This window comes from Urocampus carinirostris, chromosome 5 (genome assembly GCF_059441175.1).
Source record: "Urocampus carinirostris isolate Australia breed hairy pipefish chromosome 5, RoL_Ucar_1.0, whole genome shotgun sequence".
In the NCBI taxonomy this organism is placed as follows: Eukaryota; Metazoa; Chordata; class Actinopteri; order Syngnathiformes; family Syngnathidae; genus Urocampus; species Urocampus carinirostris.
This window is the reverse complement of record NC_142353.1, coordinates 3,667,582-3,693,423: the sequence shown is the minus strand read 5'-3', so window position 1 is coordinate 3,693,423 and position 25,842 is coordinate 3,667,582. Positions and strand designations below refer to the sequence as shown.

The 25,842-nt window shown below is 39.2% G+C and overlaps 1 protein-coding gene across 3 annotated transcripts; it reads left to right on the top strand.

The window, feature by feature from the left end:
- The first annotated feature begins 464 nt into the window (after nucleotides 1–464).
- On the top strand, nucleotides 465–25,366 carry kdm2ba (lysine (K)-specific demethylase 2Ba). Of its 3 annotated transcripts, none has more exons than XM_088335380.1 (10): nucleotides 465–647; nucleotides 7,471–7,692; nucleotides 7,909–8,052; nucleotides 8,643–8,731; nucleotides 8,997–9,279; nucleotides 11,723–12,531; nucleotides 18,442–18,605; nucleotides 18,691–18,852; nucleotides 19,901–20,119; nucleotides 22,931–25,366. In XM_088335380.1, exons 1-10 carry the CDS (start codon nucleotides 594–596, stop codon nucleotides 23,110–23,112), a joined length of 2,328 nt encoding a protein of 775 aa, XP_088191506.1. In that variant the 5' UTR covers nucleotides 465–593; the 3' UTR covers nucleotides 23,113–25,366. The 3 variants fall into 3 exon arrangements, with proteins under 3 accessions (XP_088191506.1, XP_088191505.1, XP_088191507.1); XM_088335379.1 differs by having other exon boundaries at nucleotides 472–647; nucleotides 7,468–7,692; XM_088335381.1 differs by having other exon boundaries at nucleotides 473–647; nucleotides 7,468–7,692; nucleotides 8,643–8,729; nucleotides 9,004–9,279.
- The last annotated feature ends 476 nt before the right edge of the window (nucleotides 25,367–25,842 follow it).

Here is a 25,842-nt window from a genome sequence, read left to right as displayed (position 1 = left end):
ATCAAAATATTTTTGCTTTTATTGCTCTTGGGGTCAAGAATATTCCCGACCCCTGCTGTACCATAGAGCTCTCGTTTTTTTTTTTTTTTTTTTTTTTAATGATAAATAATGAACTGTTAAATGGCAGCACGAAACTGGGAATCAAAGCTTAAACGGACGTGTGTTTACAATGTCGTACTACTATTTGTTAACGAATTATCTTCATTTCCGGGTTCTTTATTGCTACATTCAATTCCATCGGTAAGTGCGTGGAGCTATTCGGTAATGTGGGTTTGGTTACTTTCTGAATTGATTGGTTATTTTTCGTAGATAAACTTAAATAAAAACAAAAAAAACACAATCATCACGCAGTATTGTGTTTTTAAAGGCATATTTATACATGTTTTAATTATTGGAGGCCTTAAAGGAGAATGAGCGATAGCGTTAATATTTCCTACGATGTGCTTTTCTATTGAACTCAACCTTGTGCACTCCGGCCAGCTGGCTTGCATGTTGGCGTAATGGGAAGGAGGAGGAGGGGGCGCTGTGTTCTCTCCAGTCTTGTTCAGCCATGTTAGATTTTTCTGCTTTTCACAAACGATGAGCGCGGAGCCATGGCCTTGTCATTGAGTGGAGACGATGAGGAATATGATTCAGAGTCCGAACAGGTCAGAGCTAACGGCTTTACCCCTGCGTACCATTAGCACACATAAACGAGTCAACATTTAAGTAATAAAATCAAATAGTATTGTTACTAGAGCCGTTTTTCCACTGAATTACCTGAGCACACTGTTGTATCCTTGACGCGTTACCGCGCGACTGGAAAGCACAAACATGGAATTGAAAAGTTAATGGAAGCTGTAGGTTTATTTGTCCCACACTTGCAAGCATTTTGACATTATTCGACTGTTGTGTTTATCGGGATAACACCTCGGTGTGGGCGAGTGTGTGCCCCTCTATGGTCACCGTCTATCTGCTGCCTCTACTGACCCGTTTCGCACTTGTGTCCACCCTTGAAAGAAACTGCACGAGTTTTATTTAGTGACGTTTTGACTCGCATGTCACAGGAGCCATAACCTTTCTTTTGGTGGTGTTCTCTTGTTTATCTCCTCCCCCCTTCATTTTGCCCGTGTTCCCCTTATGCAAACCCATGCATATTAGCCACTTCCTTAAGTTATACTCTTTTAAGAAGGCTCCAAGCCAAATGTTCTGAACGCAGGGGCCATGGAAGGGGGATGGGAAAGGGAACAATGAAGTGTGTCTCCTTCTGTTGCATGGAGAACACTGGTCCAAATAGAACCAAATGACACCCTGGCTACCCTAACAAATCTTAACGACACAACTCATTTTAATACTACACGGCACAAGGCTTCATAGGTGTGAAAATCAACCTGTTTTGAAAATGTGGCAAAAGTTCACCTGGGTAGTAGTCCATGGACACTTTTCTGCTCAACTATGGTCAAGATTGTCCAACAAATAAACTCGTTTTTTTGTAGTATTAAAGGTTTGTACAGGAGCTTGAAATCATTGAACGTTATTGCATTTTAATGTTGTGTTTTCGACCATTAAGAAGTGCTTGGATTTTGACTGAGTGTAAATGCTTGAAATTGATGGCACGTTTCTCAAGAGGTCCGCTTAAAATGACACTCACTGCTCTCTTGTTGCTTCTATTTGCTATTGCATTGCTAAGTCCCTCGGGATTAACTCCAGCTGGCATTGGTTTTTACGGCATTGTCCTATGAAGCATCATCGTCCACTGCGGGTCACACCGAATGGGATAGGTCTGGTGCATGCTACATCTAGACGGGGCGCTATGAAATGTGTATGAGTGCAAAGATTACGTATCAATTATAGACATATAGTATGGGCGATGCCAAAAATGAAAGTAAAGTTTCCAATTAGATAATTGTAACAGAAAGAACTTATTGCAACTGAAAATGTAAGCTACGCAGTCCTGTCAATTTTACACCTAACACCTACTGGACTGTCTCAGAAAATTAGAATATTGTGATAAAGTTCTTTATTTTCTCTAATGCAAATAAAAAAACAAAAATGTCATACATTCTGGATTCATTACACATCAACTGAACTATTTCAAGCCTTTTATTATTTTAATATTGCTGAATTTGGCTTACAGTTTAAAAAAACTCAAAAATCCTATCTCAAAATATTAGAATATCATGAAAAAGTATACAAGTAGGCTATTCAACTAATCACCTGAATCATCTAATTAACTCGAAACACCTTGCGAGGTTTCCTGAGCCTTAAAAACACTCAGCTTGGTTCAGTAAACTAAATCACAAGTATGGGAAGGACTGCTGATCTGACTGCTGTCCAGAGGACCATCATTGATACCCTCCATCAGGAGGGTAAGACACAAAAAGAAATTTCTCAAAGAGCAGGCTGTTCACAGAGTGCAGTTTCAAAGCATATTCACAAAAAGTCTGTTGGAAGGGAAAAATGTGGCCGGAAACGCTGCACAACCAAGAGAGATGACCGCAGCCTTAACAAAATTGTGAAGAAGAGCCGCTTCCAGAATTTGGGGGAGCTTCAAAGACAGTGGGCTGAAGCTGGAGTCCAGGTATCAAAAGCCACAGTTCACAGACGTGTCCGGGAAATGGGCTACAATAGCCGTATTCCCATGGTCAAGCCACTTCTGAACTCAAGACAACGGAAGAAGCGTCTGACTTGGGCCATGGAGAAGAAGCACTGGACAGTTGCAGAGTGGTCCAAAGTCCTCTTTTCAGACGAAAGCAAGTTTTGCATTTCATTTGGAAGTCAAGGCGCCAGAGTCTGGAGAGAGGCTGGGGAGGAGCAAAATCCAAGTTGCTTGAAATCCAGTGTGAAGTTCCCACAGTCAGCAATGGTTTGGTGAGCCATGTCAGCTGCTGGTGTTGGTCCACTGTGTTTCATCAAGTCCAGAGTAAATGCAACTGTGTACCAAGAGATTTTAGAGCACTACATGCTTCCATCTGCTGAAAAGCTCTATGGAGATGAGGATTTCATTTTCCAGCATGATCTGGCACCTGCCCACAGTGCCAAATCCACCAGTAACTGGTGCACTGACCATGGCATCACTGTCCTTGATTGGCCTGCTAATTCCCCTGACCTGAACCCCATCGAGAATTTGTGGGGTATAGTTAAGAAGAAGATGAAAGACACCAGACCTGCAAATGCAAATGAGCTGAAGGCCGCTATCGAAGCATCCTGGGCATCAATAACACCTCAGCAATGCCACAGGCTGATTTTCTCCATGCCACGCCGGATTGATGCAGTAATCCGTGCAAAAGGATTCCCAACCAAGTTATGAGTGCATCAATGGACATTTTCAAATGTTTGATTTAGTTTTGCTGTTATAAAATTATTTTTTTACTTGGTCTGAAGAAGTATTCTAATATTTTGAGATAGGATTTTTGAGTTTTTTTCAGCTGTAAGCCCAAAAAACAGCAATATTCAAATAATAAAAGGCTTGAAATAGTTCAGTTGATGTGTAATGAATCCAGAATGCATGACATTTTTGTTTTTTTAATTGCATTACATAAAATAAAGAACTTTATCACAATATTCTAATTTTCTGAGACAGTCCAGTATATGGGCAAAGATCCGTCTCAAAGTCATGTCAAATATTTATATTTGCGATTTACTGAAGATGTGAAACTTAAGTCTTGATAAGTCCACACAGAAGACTAAAAATCACATGTAAATTGCAGACATACCCCAGAAATCTTATTTTAATGGTTTTGGAGAATTGGCTTTAAATATGCATAAATATGGCCATGAAAAGTGTACAAACCCTGTAGTAAAGAGAAAGTATAATTACTATTAAAGATAGGGATGGCATGCTTATATTCTTCTTCTCTATATTCTGTGATCATACATGCACATAGAGATGTGCATGTACTAGGCCTGCGACAGATTATTTTAATAGTCATCTACCCTTGAAACAATTACACTGTAGTCAAATAATCAGATATAAGCATAAAGCTAATTTAAATATGTGGCAAAGGATGAGAAACACAAAAAATGGTACAATAAAAATGCATTTTTGATTGAACATACTGCATATTCATACCAAAAAATAAATAAATATCCAAAACCAATTGGTCGCAGTGCTCAGTCAGTAGAGACATAATCCATAAAAAAACATCTGTCCATTTCTTAGGGACCAGAACATGCACAATAAATCAATATCAAGTAAACATTTTTTATTTTTGTTTCTGTAAACCAACAAACGGTAATTAGCGGTAGTAGAACAGTAAAAAAAACATTTTGCAATGTGTATTTTGTGAAGTACTCTCTGTGGTCAATCACCAAGTCTAGAAAAAGTCCTAAACAGTTTTCAACGGATTGAAATCAAACTGTTTAAAACTTTTAACAACTGTTGATATTTTTAACCTTTTAACAGCTGAGGTTTTTTTTTTCTGACAGCATGCATTTAATTTGTGCAATCATGTCATCAAAACCTTACCTTACCAAGTCTTGTCAGACTTTATTTTGTTCTACTTTCTGGCCTGCTTTTTAAATGTTTGTGCGTCACCGAGCTACTGCCATGATACACAGGGTCTTGTTTGCAAACTTTGCAAGTACCCTTTTTATTTGCCGTATCCAGGCTAAAACGCTCTCAAACTTAAGAAGTTTTGGCATATGTACTTGATCTTGACATAGCCATTTCAATATATTTATGTTACCGCTGGAGATGCAGACTCCATTGTGCATGTTTGACTCCCAGCAAATATAAGATTTATGTAAAGAGGCCTCCGTCTGTTGGAAAAATGTGTCTGGCGACAGTAGTTGACAATGGAATTCATTGTCGACGATTTCTGTTATTGATTTTTCTCAACATTAATAAACGTTGCAGCCCTAGCGAGTGCCGATAACTGGTATCTGTATGTAAGGTTATAGAGCATATTATTTTATTAAATGATTATTTTTCATTTTCAAAACAATACAGGTTACGTATACAAACCTTTAAACATACTCATATAAACTTTAAACATACATTCCATACAAAATATAGCACTGAAGCAACTTACGAACAAATTTAACTTATGAACAAATTCAACTTACGAACGTGACTTGACTTGACTATTTGTGCGAATATCTGCCTTTTTCAGAGTATTGTTACTTTCAACTGTGGCCAGTACTTGTATCAGCTGCCCCTGAGTTACTGTTTGATCATCAGAAAGCTAGAAATTGAATCAGGGGTCGAGAACCTTTTAAAGAGCCACAAAACCAAGAATTTGAGTTTGATTTTCCAGTAAGAGCTAAATAATGTATTTGAATACTAAATTCAACAAGGCCACCAAACTTGATGCTAATTCTTCTGGGAATTTCTTTTCACTGTGTGACGTTTGATGATCTCATAAAAAAATATGAAATAATTAAAAAGCCAGCGTTCCATATTAATAATAATATGGTAAATGGTCTGCATTTATATAGCGCTTTTCAAGTCAATGAAGACCTCCCAAAGCACTTTACAATGTGCGTCACACTTACCCATTTACACATACAAACACACACTCACACACCAATAGCGGCCATGCAGCCATGCAAGGCGCCAACCTGCTTATTGGGGGCATTAGGGATAGTATTCCGCTTGACAATATTTCCCTCCTATTGATTAAGATTGTTGAGGTTCATTATGACTATACTTTTTGTTGTGAATTATAGTTTTAAGAGTTTTGTTTTCTTAAATATGTTTTATTCTTAACAAAGTATCAGCCATTTCTGCAGAAGGAAGGGGAGTTTATAAAATTGGTTACTACTCTACATTTAAATATTGATATTGGGCTGGAAAAAAATGTGTCTGGAATACTGATATTACGTAATTTATTTGAGAAAAAACTCCAAGCAGAGATGTAAGTAGTATAAAATATGATCTTGAAAGTGTTACGTAAGTACAATAATATCTTGTCCTCTATTCCCAGTTACGAATTATTGGAAAAGAGACAATATAAACATGTCAGCAGTAATCGGGTAACTCTTCACCTCTGTTTGATTGAGCATTAATAGGATGATATTATGGAAGCCTCATTACATAATAGCCACCTCAAAAACGGCTGGTCTAAGAAAAACAGTCGAGGCTTGACTCTAATAAGCCGAGCTAAAATCAATGCATATACGAGTAACATTTTACCATTTTCTACACTACACAGCATATTATACCACCTTTTCTGTTCTAGCCTGTTTTTGTCACAAGCTATTTTGTAGTTTTTATTTTTACATGTGAAGAATATTTCTGTAGATCAGACTGATTATTCCTGCTTTGACACACATCTAATGCAAAAACAGAATTGTTTTGGCCCTTTGCTTGTATTTGCCCTCTGGTATTAACTGGGGTTGTTTCATTGCTGCAATCAAAAGATGCTTGTGGTATTCAAGTAGAACATGTTAAATTGTTGCAAGCTATTTTAAATGTCTTACTGCAGTTTACCACCACACACACTATAACCTCACTCCCTTTTAGGATTAAATAGAAGGATCTATTAACTCCTCAACTGTGTTAAGAAAAAATAATTGTATGCTTCTTTGATACAAATGGTTTGTTTATTTTATTTATATGTACAGGTGTATACAAATGTCCATCATTAAAAAGCTCTGAGGGCATTTTCAAGTCATTTCTGTTGGATGTGAACAAACATGTTTTCACTCGAGAATCAGAGCAGTTTAATGATCCGAGTAACTTCTGTTAGTCAACTGAAATGGCTTCAGTTTTGTTTAGTAGTGCCACAGAAACACAATGCTTACTTGTCTTAAACCAGAAATTTCTTGACATTCGTCTGACAAGACTCCTGACCTGAACAACTAGTTTTCAATTTTGGGAAATTGTCTATCATACGACTATTGTAAAATGACTTTGAAGAAATGCTCTCATGGCTAACTTATTGAAGCAGTTAAACGTCTCATTTTACCACAAGAGGTTTTAACAAGTTCTGTTGAGGGCTTCCCATGCCTTTTAATGTCATTCATTTAAAAGGAACTACAGTATAAATGGATTCATTACAGGTGGAAAACAATTGAATGTTTCCTGTAAAATATAAATCTCTTCAATATAATTTTGCATGCATCCTCCGCAGCCATAAGAATCATATCCACTAGTAGAAAGGGAAGTGTGTTGCCAAGGTAACATCTTCAGTTGAAAAAGTAGTCTGTGTAACGGCATGTAATTTTTATTTATTTATTTTTTTGTCCACGGCAATTTACCATCGTTCCATAGCAAACAGAGAGGTAATAAAGATATGATAGAAATCCACATAGGGATAACATTTAAATGTTGTATGTCCTCTTGTAGTTATAACCGTGACATGTTTTTTTGTGATATTTTGCCGGGTTACTCCACATGTACAGGCAGGTTTCTTTGTTGATTAATTTACAGGCTAAAATACTGAATAACTGAAAACATTTTATTGTGTGGTTATTTTAAAATTAAATTATAATTTAGTATTTCCCTACTTATTCATAATTCCATACTGATTCTGACTCTTGCAGCAGCGTCCAGCCAACCGTCCTAAGCCCAAGATGGCAACACCTTCGGCTGTTAAGCTACCATCCAGTCGTAGCTCTTCAGGAGCCAGACGGCGGAGAACGCGATGCCGAAAGTGTGAGGCATGCATGCGGACTGAGTGTGGGGAGTGTCACTTCTGCAAAGACATGAAGAAGTTTGGTGGTCCAGGCCGCATGAAGCAGTCCTGTATTATGAGACAGTGCATAGCAGTGAGTCAGGGTTTTTATTAATTTATTTTCAGTATTTTTTATTTTTTTGAAAGGCACATATAACTGTCTGAAATTCCATTTTATTTTAATCAAATACCTTATCACCCCATAAATAAGTCATAAATAAAAATGCACAAATAATGAATGCAGGGGTTTTGAATAAAGTCCTCATTTCAAATGACAATGATATTCTCTTTTCTACCTTTCCTATTGTAGCCTGTCTTGCCCCACACAGCAGTATGTGTGGTGTGTAAGGAAGCTGGGAAAGAGGATACACTGGAGGAAGAGGAGGACAAATTCAATCTCATGTTAATGGAATGTTCTATCTGCAACGAAATTGTCCATCCCAACTGCCTCAAGGTACATTGAATTTGTTTGTGGGTGCGAACTCCCCCTCAATAGGTTCACTCATGTAGTGATTCATGAGCTTAGTCTCATGCCAGGAATGCCAGGTCATCATACACTCAGAAGTGACTCAGTGCTTTTAACTAAAGTTACTTGAAAAGCAACATGTTTTTATCTGATGTCTTGTGAGTGTGCCATTATCAACAACTTCAACATTAAAGAGAATCTGGCACTATGATTTGTAACCATTATGGTATAATAGGTTGTGAAAATGTTTCAACACAATATTTAATGACATTAAAGCAATTGTACAGTATGTAAGCAGCAATCACTGTTGCTTGCCATTTTAATTTCTGAACACAATAGGTAGTGCTTACAATTTGTTTAACAAACTGCATTGCTCACAGTTGTCTTCAAATTGCACACCTTGATAAAACCCCCGTTTACCAAATTTTCAAGATAGTGTTCTGTTTTTTTTTTTAGGCATGCCGTTGTTTAACTGTTTAAACATCTCTGTTTGCCTCCTTGGTGACCCATGTTTAAAATTACCCAAAATATTTGCTAAAAGGGTTTCAATGTTGCTGTTTCACTTTCTGATCTTGTAGGTTAACGATGCCTCTGGCGTAGTCAACGACGAACTCCCAAACTGTTGGGAATGCCCCAAATGCAACCATGCTGGAAAGAGTGGAAAAGTGAGTTGGTTTTAGATGGTCATTTTTTTTAGTTTGTTTTTTGTTAGTATGTGAATTTCCCCTCGGGGATGAATAAAGTATCTATCTATCTATCTAGTTTCTCAATAATAAAACCTAATCCCTTTTTGTGTGTTTTTTTTTTAATAATTGAGATAATTTACCTATCTTTTTATTCAAGTGAAAAGTTGTAACTATAAAGCTGTTGATTGAATGAGGAGCAATAGGCTAAAGGTATAAAGTTGTCTCGCACGTTTCACCCCTTTTGGTATTAAAGCAAAAAAGAGGTCCAGGGTTCAAGTATGCCTCCAACCTCCCCGGCTCTCTGCTGAGGGAACAGAAGCCTATGAAGGAGGAGGGGGATATGTCTTCAGTTAAGAGAAGACCTGACAGAGATGAGACACCCAGGCATCGAGCCGAGGAATCCTTCTACCGGCAGCCACCCCTCTTGTCACCTAGTGGCATCCCTCGACCTCGGCTGGAAGATAAGCTGAGGAAGAAGAGAAAGCTCTTTGATGAAGAGGATGATGATGATTTCAGAGGAAGGAAGAAGGTTAGTGTCAATAGTCCTTAATATCCCTTACTGGGAATGTTGGACTTTCCTCTACTTTTGGTTTCAACTAACCCAGTGGTTGGCAAACTTTTCCTAATCATGAACCGGTTTAATAATCTCGCAGCCTGGCCTGATAATAACAATAGTTGTAATATCTATGACATTAATAATAGTAAATTTATAGTAATCTTAAATCCACTCATATCACTAGACCACTAAGGATCTAGATAACATGGGAAAAGGCATTCGATTTTATTGCATCATCACACTATTTTTACTCACAGTACCAAGTTGTCTTGTCTTTTTTATCTCATTGTACATTGTTGTTGGGTTTTAGTATGACTAATGTAGAATTATGAGAAGGGGTTCCGGTTATTATGAAGCATTATGGGAATTAATTCAACCAAAACAATCTTGTACAACAATGGTTCCAAAACCTTTGATAATTTTTAATGTGCTGGTACAAATGACTTGTGTTTCCTCTGGACCTGGCATCTACGCGAAAGTAAATTCAGCAACGGGCGTTTTCTTCTGTTCCACGTCCGCTTCGTCAACACCAAAATAGGTCCAAACAAGTGATGTAGCGCCCTTTTTCGGTGCAAGCTTCCTTTCCTTCTCGTTTGTTGGAATCCGCCATGACACTTAATGAGCTCACATGGTGGGTGTGGCGTAGTGCTGTGCTTGCAAACTTTGAATCGTGTTTATTGGCTAGTGCAGGGATGGCGAACATGCGGCTCTTGGCCAATAAGAATGCGGCTCTTTGCCTCATCATATTTTCTATATACCGTGACTCTTTGCCTCGTTTCATGTTTATTTTTTCCCCTCTTAGAAGAGACTTGAATCCATCAGAGTTAATAATAAATAATATTTTCAAATTTATTTAGGCAGATTTGTTGTTTTTATGCTGCTCCGAACACACAACTGACTGCCAATCATCTGCGTAGGTTACGTCTAATGCCGGTCAGTGCGTGTTGTGGCTCTTTGACTCTCTCAGTTAAAAATTTCGGCTCTTTGTTGTCAAACTTGTTCGCCACCCCTGGGCTAGTGCTATTATGAAAAATTGTCTCTGATTGGTCGGCGCTTTTAAAACTCGAACAGTAACAAGTGTGGTTGGCCAAAATTCCATTACTCACTACAAAACCTTGAAAAAAAACGCAGTGCTTTGCGGTTTTACAACCACACTACGTTCAAACTTCTCACTTCGACTTCGGACTTCCGCCCCTGTACCGCCTTGTTCTTCCTCACAGCCCTTCTAAGATCTTTCCACCGCCCCCAGGGGGCCGGTACCGCTCACTTTGGTCAATTGTTGTACACCAGTGGTTCCCAATCACAAACACCTACAAAATGAAAAAGGTTAGACAACGTGGCACGATGAATAAAAATAGTGTGTTGATGAGAAACCTTTTCCTTTGTCATCAACGGGGTTCTCACTGCCGTGTTCTGGATGTCAAGTCACATTTATTTGTATACCCCTTAATCACAAGATGTCTCAAAGGACTGCACAGGTCACAATTACACCATCTCCTGATCTCAAACCAACATGTGGGCAAGGAAAAACTCAAAACCTCAGCACGGGGAAAATAAGAAACCTTGAGAAGGGGCCTAAAGGGGATATACCCCCTTTAAGATTGACCAGGCTGCAATAGATTTAGCATTGGGTAACAATACACAAAACATAATGAACATCAATAAACGAAAACAATATACTGTATACTATGTTGAAATTTGTCTAGAAAGTGCATGACAACAACGACGCCTCAAGCCTGTAAAATAGTTCAAAAAGTCCATGACAACAACGACGCAGCTTCCCATCTCTGCTGGCTGGTCGATGCAGGCGTTGAGAAGCTTTAGGTCGAGATGCTGGTCCGCTGACTCATCTCGAATCGTCCTTCTCCCTCGTATCACCACCAGCCAGGCTGACGGAAAAAGACAGGAAAAGAAAAGTACGAGTTTGGCATCAATCATAAGCTAATGAATAAAAGTGTGTCTTAAGTATAGATTTAAAAACTTCCACTGAGGTTGCAGATCCTATCTCCGGAGGCAGAGCATTCCACAGCACCGTGGCCCGGAGAGCTAACTTTGTCAATCCTGTAGTCTTGGCTCTTGGAGTCACAAGTAAACTGGCATTTTCAAAACGTAATTAAGAGAACCTAGTAAGATGTGATTCCAGTTACATCCGATGTTGAGCATATGTGAATAGCCGTATCAATTACTGCTTAAATATGGAAATACACAACCGTGAACACCTCACAAACTTGGAGATTTTTCAGTTGAAAAAAAGAATGTTCAGTGCCCGGTGTTTGCCGACCATTGAACTAACCATTACATTAATGTGTCAGTATTTATGTTTAGTTAGACTTGAGCAGTAAATTGATTTTATGTCCAATGTTCAGAGCAAACATACTTGTTAAGCCAAGGAAACCCTTTCTTTTGTTTTTTGTAGGACATGTTAGAGGACCCATGTTTTTCAAAAATCCTGCAGCAAATTAAAATGGAGGAAGAAGCATATGAGGATGACGACGAAGATGGACGGGACAGTCATTTCCAGGGTTATCTCGAGCGAAACGGGCGGATGGGTGTTGCTGAGGACCTATCAGAGGACAGAGACTATAAGAACGATCTTTCAAATCCATCCCTCAAAATGGCTGTTTTGGACAGCGACCACTCCCACTGTAGCTCTCCACAAGCTGGCCCCAGCAGTGAAGGCGGGAGCGAGACCCAAGAAAAGGGCCCTCGTCCTAAAGCTCGTCGTAAACGGCGCTTGCCTAACAGAGAGCTGAGCAGAGAGCTGAGCAAAGCACTGAACCAGGAAATTCAGAACACCGAGGACTGCCTGTCAAATGAGAACAGACAGCCTCTTAAGGTGGAGCCGGAGTCAGAAAACGAGGAGCCCAAAAGGCTATTCCGCAACAGCAATGAGTTCAGCGAGCAAAGGGCCCATCTTAAGACCAAGGAGATGAACGGCACCCCATGGGAACTGCGCCACTTCTACCCAAGTCAAATAACGCCACTGGGCTTTAACCGGAGCACGCCAACCACGCGGCCCGTGCCTCCCCGCTCACCACCTAAGTGTGTCCAAATGGAGCGCCACGTCATTCGGCCCCCGCCAATTAGCCCCCCTCCCGACAGACTCCCTCTGAAAGATGGCAAAATGCATGCCGTGCACCGTGAGGTCTGGATGAAGATCTTAAACCATCTCACTCATCAAGAGCTCTGTTGCTGCATGAGGGTGTCCAAAACCTGGAACAGATGGTAATTGAAACACACAGCTAAGCTTGCAATAATTCACTTTCAGAAGTGCTTCTGTCTAGAACATAACAAAATAATTTATGCCACAGGGAGACTTATTATTATAACACATTTTATTGCAAAGTGATTTTCACAGCCAACAGAAATATGAAAAGACAAAAAATATATAAGACAATAATACAAAAAAAATGAGAAGGGGGGCATGCGAGGCAGATTATGAGAAGGCAAGTCTGAAAAGGTGCATTTTGAGTCTTGATTGGAAGATGCACAGAGTGGCAAAATAAGATTCAATGTAATTGTTTCAATGTATTTTTGTCTATACTTTCAGTTAGACGTTGAAAAGGAAGACGTTGAAAGCTAACTGCATTACCGGTTGCTTTCTATGATATTTCATCCATCCATCCATTATCTGCGCCGCTTATCCTCAGTAGGGTCGCGGGGGTGCTGAAACCCATCCCAGCCATCCTCGGGCAGTGTGCATGGGACAACCTGAACTGGTTGCCAGCCAGTCGCAGGGCACACAGGGACAGACAATTCACTCGCTCATTCGCACCTAGGGACAATTTAGACCTGCCAATTAACCTGACATGCATGTTTTAGGATTGTGGGAGGAAACCGGAGTGCGCCGAGAAAGCCTATGATATTTCCATATTAGATATTAGGGCTGGAACTAACGACCACTTAAATCGTAGACCAGTCACAAATATTTTTATTAATTAGTTGAATAATCGGAAAATTATTAATTTATCCATCCATTACCTGCACCGCTTACCCTGAGTGGGGTCGTGGGGTTGCTGGAGCCCATCCCAGATACCTTCGGCAGTGAACAGGGAACACCCTGAACTGGTTGCCAGCCAGTCACAGGGCACGCACTCGCTTATTCACACCTCGGGGCAATTTGGACTGGCCAATTCAGCCGACCTGCATGTTTTTGCAATGTGGGAGGAAACCGGAGTGCCCAGAGGAAACCCACGTAAGCACGGGGAGAACATGCAACCTCCGCACAGGAATGCTGGCAGCTGGATTCGATGCAATGACCTGCATGTGCTGCCTGGATAAGTATTTTTCTTGATTAAATCAACCTGAGGCTAAATTTATGTGCCAAATCGTAATAAACACAAGAAAAACACATATTTTAATAAACATACAGTAGATTCGTACAAAAGATAAATAAAGATGCCGTATCTCGAAAAAATTAAGCACAGTCAGTCCTTGGTCAGTAGAGACCTAAATCCATAAAATCCTTTTCCATTTTTTTGGGACAGCCAAATAATGAATTAAAATAAATGAAACATTTTTACCCATGGAAACCAAAACAGGCTCATTAGCAGCAGTAGAACAGTAAATCAGCAATTTGCGGAGTACATTTATTGGCCAACTGCTACATCTGGAACAGAAGTAGAACTGATGGTTTTAACAACTGATGTTTTCCGTTTTTAACAACTGATGTTTTTCGTTTTTAACAACTGATGTTTTTCGTTTTTAACGTTTCAACAAATGATGTTTTTTTCAGACTGCACAAATTTAATTTCAAATAAGTTTGACACGCACAATATGGCATACCGCTCAAGCTTCCTTTTATAGTGAAATTTACACGTATAAAATGTACAATGCGTGTAATCAAAACCGTATTGCCTAATTTCCTGACATGCTTTGAAATGTTTGTGCGTTACTAAGCTACAGCCATGATATTTGAAGTTATTGCAAACTTTGCAAGTAGTCTTTTTGTTAGCTGTTTCCAGGGTAAAATGCTCCCAAACTTAAGTGTTTGTACGCATACTTGTGGTTGAGGGAGCCATTAACCTTGAACTTGACGTTGTTGCCGCCATTTATGTATGTCACTGCTCGAGACCAAGACGCCATTGCGCATGAGCGACTCTGAGCAGAGATTGTATTTATGTTCACATACCTGTCAACCTCAACTGCTCCATGCCCGTACAAACTGTCGTATTTTCCCGTACAAAATACAAAATAATCGTACACCATTTTTATTTATTTTTTTCGGAATGATGCATGATGGGAAATCCCCAGGCGGCAGACGCATGCGATTGACAAATCTGCGTTTTTCCGTACAGATTTCCTTAAACGTCGTACTCCTCATAAAATGCATGAAAAACGTACTTTGTACAGCAAAACCGTACAGGTTGACGGGTATGTAGTCACCTGACTCTATTGGAAAAACATGTCTGGTGAAAATAGCTGGCAATGGAATTCATTGTCGACTATTTGCATTATCGATTTTTGTCAACATTGTTGACAAATGGTTACAGCCCTACAAGTTTTATACAGACGCTCCCTGATTTGCGAACAAGATACGTTCTAGACCAGTGTTTTTCAACCCTTTTTGAACCAAGGTACACTTTTATTTATAAAAAAGTTCTGAGGCACACCGTTCATCTAAAATGTTTGAAAATTAAGTTATGTCAAATATTTCACTGTACTACCTTATAAGTAGGCAATTAGTATATAAAAAGTAGAAAATAATTCTTAAAATAAAGAATGATGGGCTTGATTTATGTTTTTATTTTTTACAGTGTAATCTTAAACCGCTTTGTTTAACAAATTATTAAATGTACTGTGCTACCTAATGAGCAGATCATTAGTATATAAAAAGTATATAAAAATCTACTGCCACCTACTGATATTGATGACTTTTACAGTTCGTTGTCTGAAGATGGCAAAAACACTGAATAACGGCCTGATTTTTTGGAAAGAGAAAATTGGGCAAACTTCAGCGGCACAGTAGACAATAGTCTCACGGCACACCAGCCCCCCGGCACACTGGTTGAAAAACACTGTTCTAGACGATCGTTCATAAGTTGAACTTGTTCGAAAGTTGCTTCAGTACTATATTTTGTATGGAATGTATGTTTAAGGTTTATATAAGTAACCTGTATTGTTTTGTACTGAAAAATAAACATTTAATAGTCCATAATGTTAAATAAAGTGAAGTTTAACATTTGGAAGATGGGCTTCAAGAGTTAGGCTACTTCCTCCCTCCCTGGTAAAGAGTGGCCGAAAAAAAGCAATCCAACCATTTTCTCAACCTCATCAAGCTTCCTTATTCCACTTTCATTTAAAGATGTTATTTACCTTCAACTAATTAACCTAATTTGACGTGAACTTATAAAACAGGCCTTGTTGTTGCTACTAGTTTAAATTTCATAAAAACAAAAAAAAATGAACAAAAACTGACAAACTGAGATATTTAATGGACATGCAAGCAGAGAAGTGGTTAGCGCGCAGCCCTATAGGTTCACCACCTTATCATGGTGGGGCACTTTGCGCGTCTCCATGACCCCTAGAGCTATGTCGGCGGGAGTCTCGTACTCCTGGTAGGGTTACCCAAGCCGAACAGGTCGAAGGGTAGAGTCCAGACTAAGAGTGATCCCAAAAGCTGGTGGCGGCATGCTTTGAGGCGGTTTCCTACAGACCTGGATCCCGTTAGCCGCCTGCAGTTGTAGAAAGATGCCGGTCGTCTAGGGTCTCCCTTGCCACTGGAACCATCTTCTTTACAATCAAGATAGTGGCGTTGGGGAAAGCGCACCCCTTACGCCACTTTAAAAACCATCATTGCGCAGGTATCCTCTTTTACCTGAGTCTCCGACCACAACCCAGGATCGGACTGTTCAAACATCAGCAGACTCACAAATAAAAGATGGTCATCATCAAATCGATGGACAGCCCCAACGAACAACGAACGGAGGAGGTTCAGGGTTCAACTCCAGCTACTGCAGTTTTCCCAATGCATGTGTACAGTACTGTCTCAGAAAATTAGAATATTGTGATAAAGTTCTTTATTTTCTGTAATGCAATTAAAAAAACAAAAATGTCATACATTCTGGATTCATTACACATCAACTGAACTATTTCAAGCCTTTTATTATTTTAATATTGCTGAATTTGGCTTACAGCTTAAGAAAACTCAAAAATCCTATCTCAAAATATTAGAATATCATGAAAAAGTATACAAGTAGGCTATTCAACTAATCACCTGAATCATCTAATTAACTCAACACCTTGCGAGGGTTTCCTGAGCCTTAAAAACACTCAGCTTGGTTCAGTAAACTAAATCACAAGTATGGGGAAGACTGCTGATCTGACTGCTGTCCAGAGGACCATCATTGATACCCTCTATCAGGAGGGTAAGACACAAAAAGAAATTTCTCAAAGAGCAGGCTGTTCACAGAGTGCAGTTTCAAAGCATATCCACAAAAAGTCTGTTGGAAGGGAAAAATGTGGCCGGAAACGCTGCACAACCAAGAGAGATGACCGCAGCCTTAACAAAATTGTGAAGAAGAGCCGCTTCCAGAATTTTGGGGAGCTTCAAAGACAGTGGGCTGAAGCTGGAGTCCAGGTATCAAAAGCCACAGTTCACAGACGTGTCCGGGAAATGGGCTACAATAGCCGTATTCCCATGGTCAAGCCACTTCTGAACTCAAGACAACGGAAGAAGCGTCTGACTTGGGCTATGGAGAAGAAGCACTGGACAGTTGCAGAGTGGTCCAAAGTCCTCTTTTCAGACGAAAGCAAGTTTTGCATTTCATTTGGAAGTCAAGGCGCCAGAGTCTGGAGAAAGGCTGGAGAGGAGCAAAATCCAAGTTGCTTGAAATCCAGTGTGAAGTTCCCACAGTCAGCAATGGTTTGGGGAGCCATGTCAGCTGCTGTTGTTGGTCCACTGTGTTTCATCAAGTCCAGAGTAAATGCAACTGTGTACCAAGAGATTTTAGAGCACTACATGCTTCCATCTGCTGAAAAGCTCAATGGAGATGAGGATTTCATTTTCCAGCATGATCTGGCACCTGCCCACAGTGCCAAAACCACCAGTAACTGGTGCACTGACCATGGCATCACTGTCCTTGATTGGCCTGCTAATTCCCCTGACCTGAACCCCATCGAGAATTTGTGGGGTATAGTTAAGAAGAAGATGAAAGACACCAGACCTACAAATGCAAATGAGCTGAAGGCCGCTATCGAAGCATCCTGGGCATCAATAACACCTCAGCAATGCCACAGGCTGATTGCCTCCATGCCACGCCGGATTGATGCAGTAATCCGTGCAAAAGGATTCCCAACCAAGTACTGAGTGCATCAATGGACATTTTCAAATGTTTGATTTAGTTTTGCTGTTATAAAATTATTTTTTACTTGGTCTGAGGAAGTATTCAAATATTTTGAGATATGATTTTTGAGTTTTTTTCAGCTGTAAACCAAATTCAGCAATATTCAAATAATAAAAGGCTTGAAATAGTTCAGTTGATGTGTAATGAATCCAGAATGTATGACATTTTTGTTTTTTTTAATTGCATTACAGAAAATAAAGAACTTTATCACAATATTCTAATTTTCTGAGACAGTCCTGTAGGTTTCCTCTGGGCAAACAGGTTTCTTCCCACATTCCAAAACCATGGCTGTCAGGAGAATTGGGCGGTCCAAATTGTCCCTAGATGTGAATGAGCGAGTGGTTGTATGTCTCTATGTGCCCTGCAATTGGCTGGCAACCAGTTCAAGGTAACCCTGCCCACTGCCCAAAAATGCCTGGGATGGGCTCCGGCATCCTCAGCAACGCTAGTTGAGGATAAGCAGTACAGAAAATGGACGCTAGCAGAGAATGGCAGAGTGTATTAGGTTGGCTATGCGCATTGTGATTGGTTCATCTCGTTTGAGGGCGGGCTCAGCCATCATTTAAATTGTTACCACCTGACTGACTTACTCGCAAAGAATGCATACTACATTCTATATGCCAAGTAAACTAAACCCTTATCGATATCTTGTGTTGGTTCATAATTAAGCTGTTTTTGGTTCGTAGTAAGCTGAACAATATAACCTGGCTTAGTATTTTACCAATTTCAAGTTGTCTGGCATGTGAGGCGGAGGTCTGCACGAGTTGTCAATCCCATTTGCAATTTTCAGGTGCTGCGATAAAAGGCTGTGGACAACAATTGATCTCAATCGCTGCACGTCCATCACGCCGCTCATGTTGAGCGGAATCATTCGGCGACAGCCTCTCTGTCTAGACCTCAGTTGGACCAACATTTCCAAGAAACAATTAAGCTGGCTGATTAATAGATTGCCAGGTATGCATAGAACAGGGATTTGGTTAAAATGCAGACATTTTTAATTTATTTTTTCCACAAGCTTTGTTTTTTTTTTTTTTGTCAGGTCTGCGGGTGTTAAAGCTATCCGGGTGCTCATGGGCGGCTGTATCCGCGCTCTGCACGTCCAGCTGCCCACTTCTACGGACACTGGACGTGCAGTGGGTAGAGGGGCTGAAGGATGCACAGATGAGGGATCTTTTGTCACCTCCGACAGACAACAGGCCAGGTAATGTACTACGTGGACAAAAATGACTTTGCCATTGCTTATTTTTTTAATTCATCCTAGTGGTAAAAAATGTATTAATTTGAATAATACGAAAAAAGACATGAACTATCATTTAAAAGTGCATTCCCCCCCAAATACCGTTGGTTCAAGAAATCTGTATTTATTTCACATAAGATGAGGCTCAACTAGAGGTACATGAATGTCAGCTATCTTTTTTGTGTGGGTACCGACAAAAACCAACAACATGTCCTTTTTTTCCTTTCATTATTCTCTTTTCTTTTTTCATTGTTTTTCTTTCATTTTATCTATAATTATATTTCCTTTTTTTCATTTTTGTCTCGTTTTTTTTTCTTCTGTAATTTTGTCTTTTTCCCTTAATACTTTATTTTATATTTCATTGTTTTTTTTTTTTTCTTGCATCTTGTTCGATCTTTTTTTCACAAGAGACTAGGGGAAAAAAAGAATAATGGTGCGGTTTGGTCACTTTGAGTGTCCGTAATTTGTACTCATCCTTGTCTTTTGTAGCACTCGTTTTTGGTTGTGTCCTGCATGCTTTGAAGGGTTCTCTTCCCAACTCAGGTAATGCAAATTATCAGCTTAATTAACAAGCTGTGTGGGAGCTTGATAACAAACCCAGTGATTTAAATCACCTGTATTTGAGAAGAAAAACTCCAAAAACATGCAGGACATGCGGCTCTCTAAGTGGGTTCGCAATTCCTGCAATACAGCATCTTCTGATCACTTATTCCACACTATAAAACTCTATATACAGTATATCATTTGAGGTTTTTAGCCTTTGGTGTGGTTTGTGTAACCCAATTGAACAAACCAGTGTTATGTTTCTAATGCAAATCAAATGATCTTTGCTGGAATTCTTCAAGATTATGTCTAACATAAATGAGCTGTGGTGATTTTGCATTGATTGGAAATAAATTATAAGGTAAGATAATGGATATGTACTTGACATTTGTAGCTTGAGTTTTTAGCCCGGCTTTTGACTTATTTGTGCCCCTGAGTCAACATATGTTTGTGTGACACTGATGAACAGGTCAGCTGGATAACCGCTGCAAATTGCGGAATGTGGAAGATTTGCGTCTGGCAGGCCTGGACATCACCGACACGTCATTACGCCTCATCATTCGTCAGATGCCGCTTCTTTCCAGGCTCGACCTCAGCTACTGTAACCACGTCAACGACCAGTCGGTCAACCTGCTGACTGCAGCGGGGACAACCACTCGGGACTCACTCACAGAAATCAACTTGTCAGGTAAGGACAGCATTGTTTTCTTATTTACCGACAAAAATGAGAAATCACTTGATTAAAAAAAGCTATTTTCTTACTAAAAATTGCCTATGACAAAATTGCGTTCTTACCTGTTTAATGCAACTTCTGTGTTGAAATTAAAGCTGTAGCGAAAGTTTGCATTTGATGGTGACGCTGCCCTTTAAAAGTGGAGTTTGTGCTCGCTCGGCTCCAACACAAGTAGGCAATATGGGAGAGAGGAAAGGAGAAATGCGCCAAGGTAGTTTAAATGTGATATTTATCCAGCACATTTTTACAGCTCTGGATATCGTTAAGTCAGGTTTTGTCCTCCTACAGAGACCATATGAAAAGAAAAATATATTTTCCCCTATCGTTCTCAATTTGTAAATATTTTTGAAAAAACGCCACTCTGCTGTACTAAAGAGCTGCTGCATGTGGCTCCTGACCTGCGGCTTTCCAACCCCCGTTCCGGACCAATAGCTCACACGATCACCCTAAGGTTAATCTTCATTTAAAGTCGATCAGATGCACTTATCATATTTATTTGTGTATAACCCACACTTTGTCTATAACCCGGCCCCCAAATTTTTGATTGAAAATTGGTAAACATTTTGCTCAAAATAAGCGTTGCCAGTGACAAACGTTGATGATTAAACAGGCTTATGAACACAATACCATAATAAAATTAACGATGTATTTAATGTCTTTCAAAGTCTGATTAATCTTCAGACACAACAGTTTTTTCCCAGTGCATGCATTTTATTTATATCAGAAAATTTCTGTTTTATCTTTGCCACACAGCCGTCTGGTACAATGTGTAAAATAGTGTGACAATGAGATCAAATCGAATGCCTTTTTGTATGCCATCCGTATCATTGGTGGTCGATTGCTTAGTATTTGGCAATCCAATGTTTTACAATTGTGGTTAGTGATATTTTTTGACTAATCAATCATTGCATGAATATGGGAATATAATATGGTAAAACCGTGTGTATAATGCGCTCTTCAACTTTGAGCTCTTTATTAGGTTGAAAAAACTCAAATTATTATACTCAAATTGATGCGGTACATTGACATGAAGTCGATCCATTGTTGTTTTTATATTCACTTATAGGCATTATTTTCTCGTATTTTATAGTTGGGGTGCGTAATTTGAAGGTTTCTTTAAAAAGTTGAGTGTTAAATATTTTCTCTATTAAGTAGATGTAAATATACCCAACTGAGTTCAAAGATCCTTTATGCTTTTATCTTGCATTTGGAAAGGGTGTTCAGGACAGAACACAATACGTAGGAGGAATTGGGATGGGGTGCTGTGCCCTGCAGGTTTTGTTTATATATGTTACGTGGCAAGAAAATGGTGAAAGAAAAGGCCTGCCTCACGTAGTCAAAACGCCACACAACACTTTTGAATTGTATTTCCTTCAGTTATTTACATCTACATATTAAAATATACTCACAAAAAGATCACGATCAGCCTAAAACAAAATACTCAAAAAATATAAAGTCGGCGTAACTCAACAATTACGCCCCCCTTGCGGTCATCAAATTAGTTGAATGTCTGCAAAAATTCTGTGTTACATTCACTGTCAAGTGAATCCAACCGTGGAAATTATTTACTCTAAAACACGTGGTAATGCCTACAGATTAAAAAAAATCGCCTAAAAGCATTTCTGCTTCGTTTCACATTCCTGGCTGCATGCCGCCTGTTTTGTTCCAAAACTCCCCTTCAAAAATAAACTGACTCAAAATATTTTTTCCAATATGGTCGTTAGCCTCTGAACGTTTGACACTACTCTCGGCCAATGGTCCACAGACCGCATCAGCCTATATGGGCCTGTTTGATAAAATCGATCACCTCCCGTAGCTCCGAATTGCTTCAGACAGTAGTAATCGATTGAAATGATTGATACATTGGTTACCCAATGAAATTCTCAAAATAATTTTATGCAATTTTCAGAGGGTGTATTCAAATCAGAGCCGAAAAATAAACAACGCAAGTTGAGATTTATTTTTCTTTACGCCCACCGATTGACTTCTGGAAAGAGAAGTTAAACATTTACAGCTCTTTCATGATGTCTAAGAAATTGTCTAAAGTGAAATACACGGTTGCAAAGTTTTAAGGGCTGCAACCTTGTTGTCTCCAAATGGCTACTTTTGGAAACGCCTAAACCTACCCTTAAAAAGTGTGTAAAATACAATATTTAGTTTTTCAGCTTGTGATCAAATTTGACAAGGTACCAGGTAAGGCTTCAAGTTATTGTCTCCTGTCTTCCAGCTAAGATTCCCATGTTATGCATATATTTAATTGCAAAAAGGGAAATTCAGGCTAGAAATAATCATTCTATTTCTGTGGTTTCCAACTCGGATTACTCAATGTTAGCAGCACTTGCATTGATTGTTGGGACAAAACCTTTCAAAAGAGACCATTAAAAACTGCATTTAATTTACGTCTTGGATTGGCATTTTATGCACATTTTACAGAAATGTTAAGGAGGTAATAATCCTGAAAAAGGCTTAATGGTCAGAGAATCGATGTTGTATATCAAGATGGTATCAGGATAATTCAATACAACTATATTGAACATCGAAACTAATCTGGCAAAACTTCTGAAGCTCTTGGGCCAAAAAGGCCGGTGGCACAATCTTATTCTTTTGCATCCGACGGAGTTGGCAAAAAATGACTAAATAGGCTTTGTTTTGTAGAAGAGGCATCTACTTACGATAGGGGGCTGATCAAGCGCAAGGAATTCTGCCCTCATTTCATAGAGATCTCTGTCATATTCAGTCATCCGTGTTTTTTTCCCATTTTTTTAGTTTGCAACCGGGTCACAGATCATTCCTTGAACTTTTTCAAGCGTTGTGGGAGCATTTGCCAGATTGATCTTCGCTTCTGCAAGCAGGTGACCAAAGCAGGCTGTGAAAGGTTCATCGCCGAAATGTCCGTGAGCGTCCCATTTCGGCTGAAGGAGGATAAACTGCTACAAAAAAACGGCTAGTTCATCAGTTATCAAACGGATTGACAATTTGCACTTATTTTTCTCTGAAATGTCAAAATTTTAAACAATGAAAAAATGTGGGGATGGACCAGATCAAGTTGGAAAGTATTCGCATGCGTCTGTGTTGGGACTGTATTTAATATTACATAAAAATGTGTTTGTTACTGACTGTTCAGTTTTGAGTTGATCCACCAATATTCGAAAGCAGTATTTTTTATACAAACATAAGTTTACAGTATCTCCACTCTTGCCTGGTAGCATATTTTCTAAGGAGGAAAAGCCTTGTGCCACTCTCAAAGATCTCTTCCTTATTGTTGCCCGAAAATCTGCTTTAAAACGGGGACACATAAAAAAACACAATGTTCATACAGTGCACCCTATTTTCCAGACAATAAGTTTCTCCGGAGTTGAAGTAAGACGGGCCTAAAAAAATCCCGGACCTTAAGGATTAACTTGATATGAGGGACTCGGCCTGAAGTACATAAACCCGAAGCTTTATTTCCGCGCCGAAGTGTGAGTACGCATCTTCGGGTTTACTTCGAAGTGCAGCACAGAAATGCAATTCGGCAAAGTGCAGCGAAATGAAATTGAACGAAATGGCACCGAAAAGAAAATCGAATTGCTCCAGCCAAAGTATGCATGATAAATAAAGAAAAAAATGTATATGTTGCACTTGGAGTATGAGTCACATTTTGGGGAGAAATTTATTTGATAAAATCCAACACCAAAAACATACATGTCATTTTGAAAGGTAATTAAAAATATCGAACATGGTATATATGTTCTAGACAAAACTGTATTAAAGATGTAACATATTAATGAGTTTTTCAGATAACTCTAGGATAAAAAAAACATGCTTATCAAACTATCATCTTCACTCTAAATCACTAAATCCAGTCAAAACTTCATCACCGTCACCAGTGTCACGGTGTTACCAGTAAACAACTCCCAGTAGGTCTCGGAGGTAGATGATGCGCCGCTTCTGCTTTTATGTCGCGGTCAAGGTTGAGATTGTCAACACAGGCTAGGAGCGCCCTCTTGTGGTGAAGTGACAATGGTATCTCTTAGCCACTTGGGCTGTCGGAGGACCATTTCCTGTGGTGTGTCTGGGGCAAGCTTGGTGGCGCCCAACCCTCTCCAGAGCACAGTAACGCTAATAGAAAAATAATAAATTATATATGTGAAAATATCACCACATTATAAGTCTCACCGAAGTATAAGTCGCACCCCTGACCAAACTGTGAGAAAAAACCTGCAACTTATAGTCCGAAAAATATGGTAATTAATTTTCAAAGTGTGCGTTAGTTTAGGTTTAGGGAACCCTGGTTCAAGAAAACCGTCCTCTTTTTCGTACAGCTCTCATGAGCAAGCTTTTTAGAAGAGTGATAAGAATCCTGTTCAGCAAAAAAACGGCAGTGCAATGACTTGAGGACAAGGGTTCCCAAGCCTTGCATATTTAAAGGTCGGGTGCGTAGTTTGAGGTGTTTTTAAGAAGTTGAAAGTTAAACATTTTCTCCTAATGATGTGTTAAAAATATTTAACTGAATTCAAAGAGCCCTTATTTTCCATTGCGCCTATCTGCTTTTATCTTACTTTTATCAGGCCTGTTCAGGGTGGAACAAACTCCCCAAAAAATTAAATGGAAGAGTTTATTTAAGTGTGTCAAAGAAATGCGCATCAATTATCTGTTTCTCTGCTGCCGTCTTATGGCTTTAAGTTGTGATTGCAGCCTTAAGCTTTCAAATGCCGCACCCCACTAGGTAATTTAGATTGTATTTCAATACTAGAGTAAAATGCCATATGGCTCTCATTTTCTGTTTTGTGTGTTGTGGTTTATGGGATTCGCTGACATTTATTTATTTTTCTACGACCTTGTATTTATTTGTGTTTTTAGTAACCTATCATAGCTACCAGACAGCTAAATCCAACAATTAGTAAATATTTTCCACATGGTTGAGTCATCGTGGCTCTGGTTTAATGGTTGACAGTGGTAGGTCGCAAATACATTTGGCACTGAAGCAACAAAATCGACATATCAGGTTATTCGATCCCGTTCCAATGCTTGGACCAGTTTAAAAATATAGTAACTCATGTTGAAATAACTTGATGCGGTCGATGTTGTCTGTACAGTATTCGGGGGTGTATTGTGCTGTGATTAACCTGCTTCTGCCTCAGGTGATTGTGATTTGTTTATAATTGTAAAGTCAAATGTTTAGTGCTAATATGCATTAAAATCTTCCATTTGTACCATCAAGTTGTGTTTCCTATCATATTTTATCCTCATCAGTGGTGGGTGCAATACTGAACAAAAGTACTTAGTTACTAGTTACTTCATTTAAAAAGTAATTGAATTACTCCCTTAGAATACTGACACCCAAAAGTAGCACGTTACCCGTAAAGTAACTACTGTATGGACCAGAGGTCTCCAACCTTTATCAAGCTGAGATCTAACTAGTTCCTAAAGAGCATAAGGAAAACCCAGTTTTGATATACATTTCCAAAACGGCGACTTAGCTAGGTGGCTTGCTAAATGGCGAAAAAGTTACTTCGATAGTTAGCTATAAAGGTAAATCGGTAAAAAACAAACAAAAGGGAGCTAGATGGCTAGCTAAAAGAGTAAAAGGCCATCCAAATAGCCAAAAAGAAAGCTAAAAACAAAGCTAAATAGTTAGCTAGAGAGAGGGACAAAATTAAACTTGATAACTGGGAGAAAAGGAATAATGTTAGCTA

Bases quoted from the DNA above. Each gene is read 5' to 3' on its own strand.
- kdm2ba (XM_088335379.1), top strand. From the start codon at position 594: ATGGCCTTGTCATTGAGTGGAGACGATGAGGAATATGATTCAGAGTCC. The intron at 8,732-8,996 runs GAGTTGGTTTTA...ACCCCTTTTGGT, and splicing joins GCTGGAAAGAGTGGAAAAGT to ATTAAAGCAAAAAAGAGGTC. The intron at 9,280-11,722 runs GTTAGTGTCAAT...TGTTTTTTGTAG, and splicing joins ATTTCAGAGGAAGGAAGAAG to GACATGTTAGAGGACCCATG.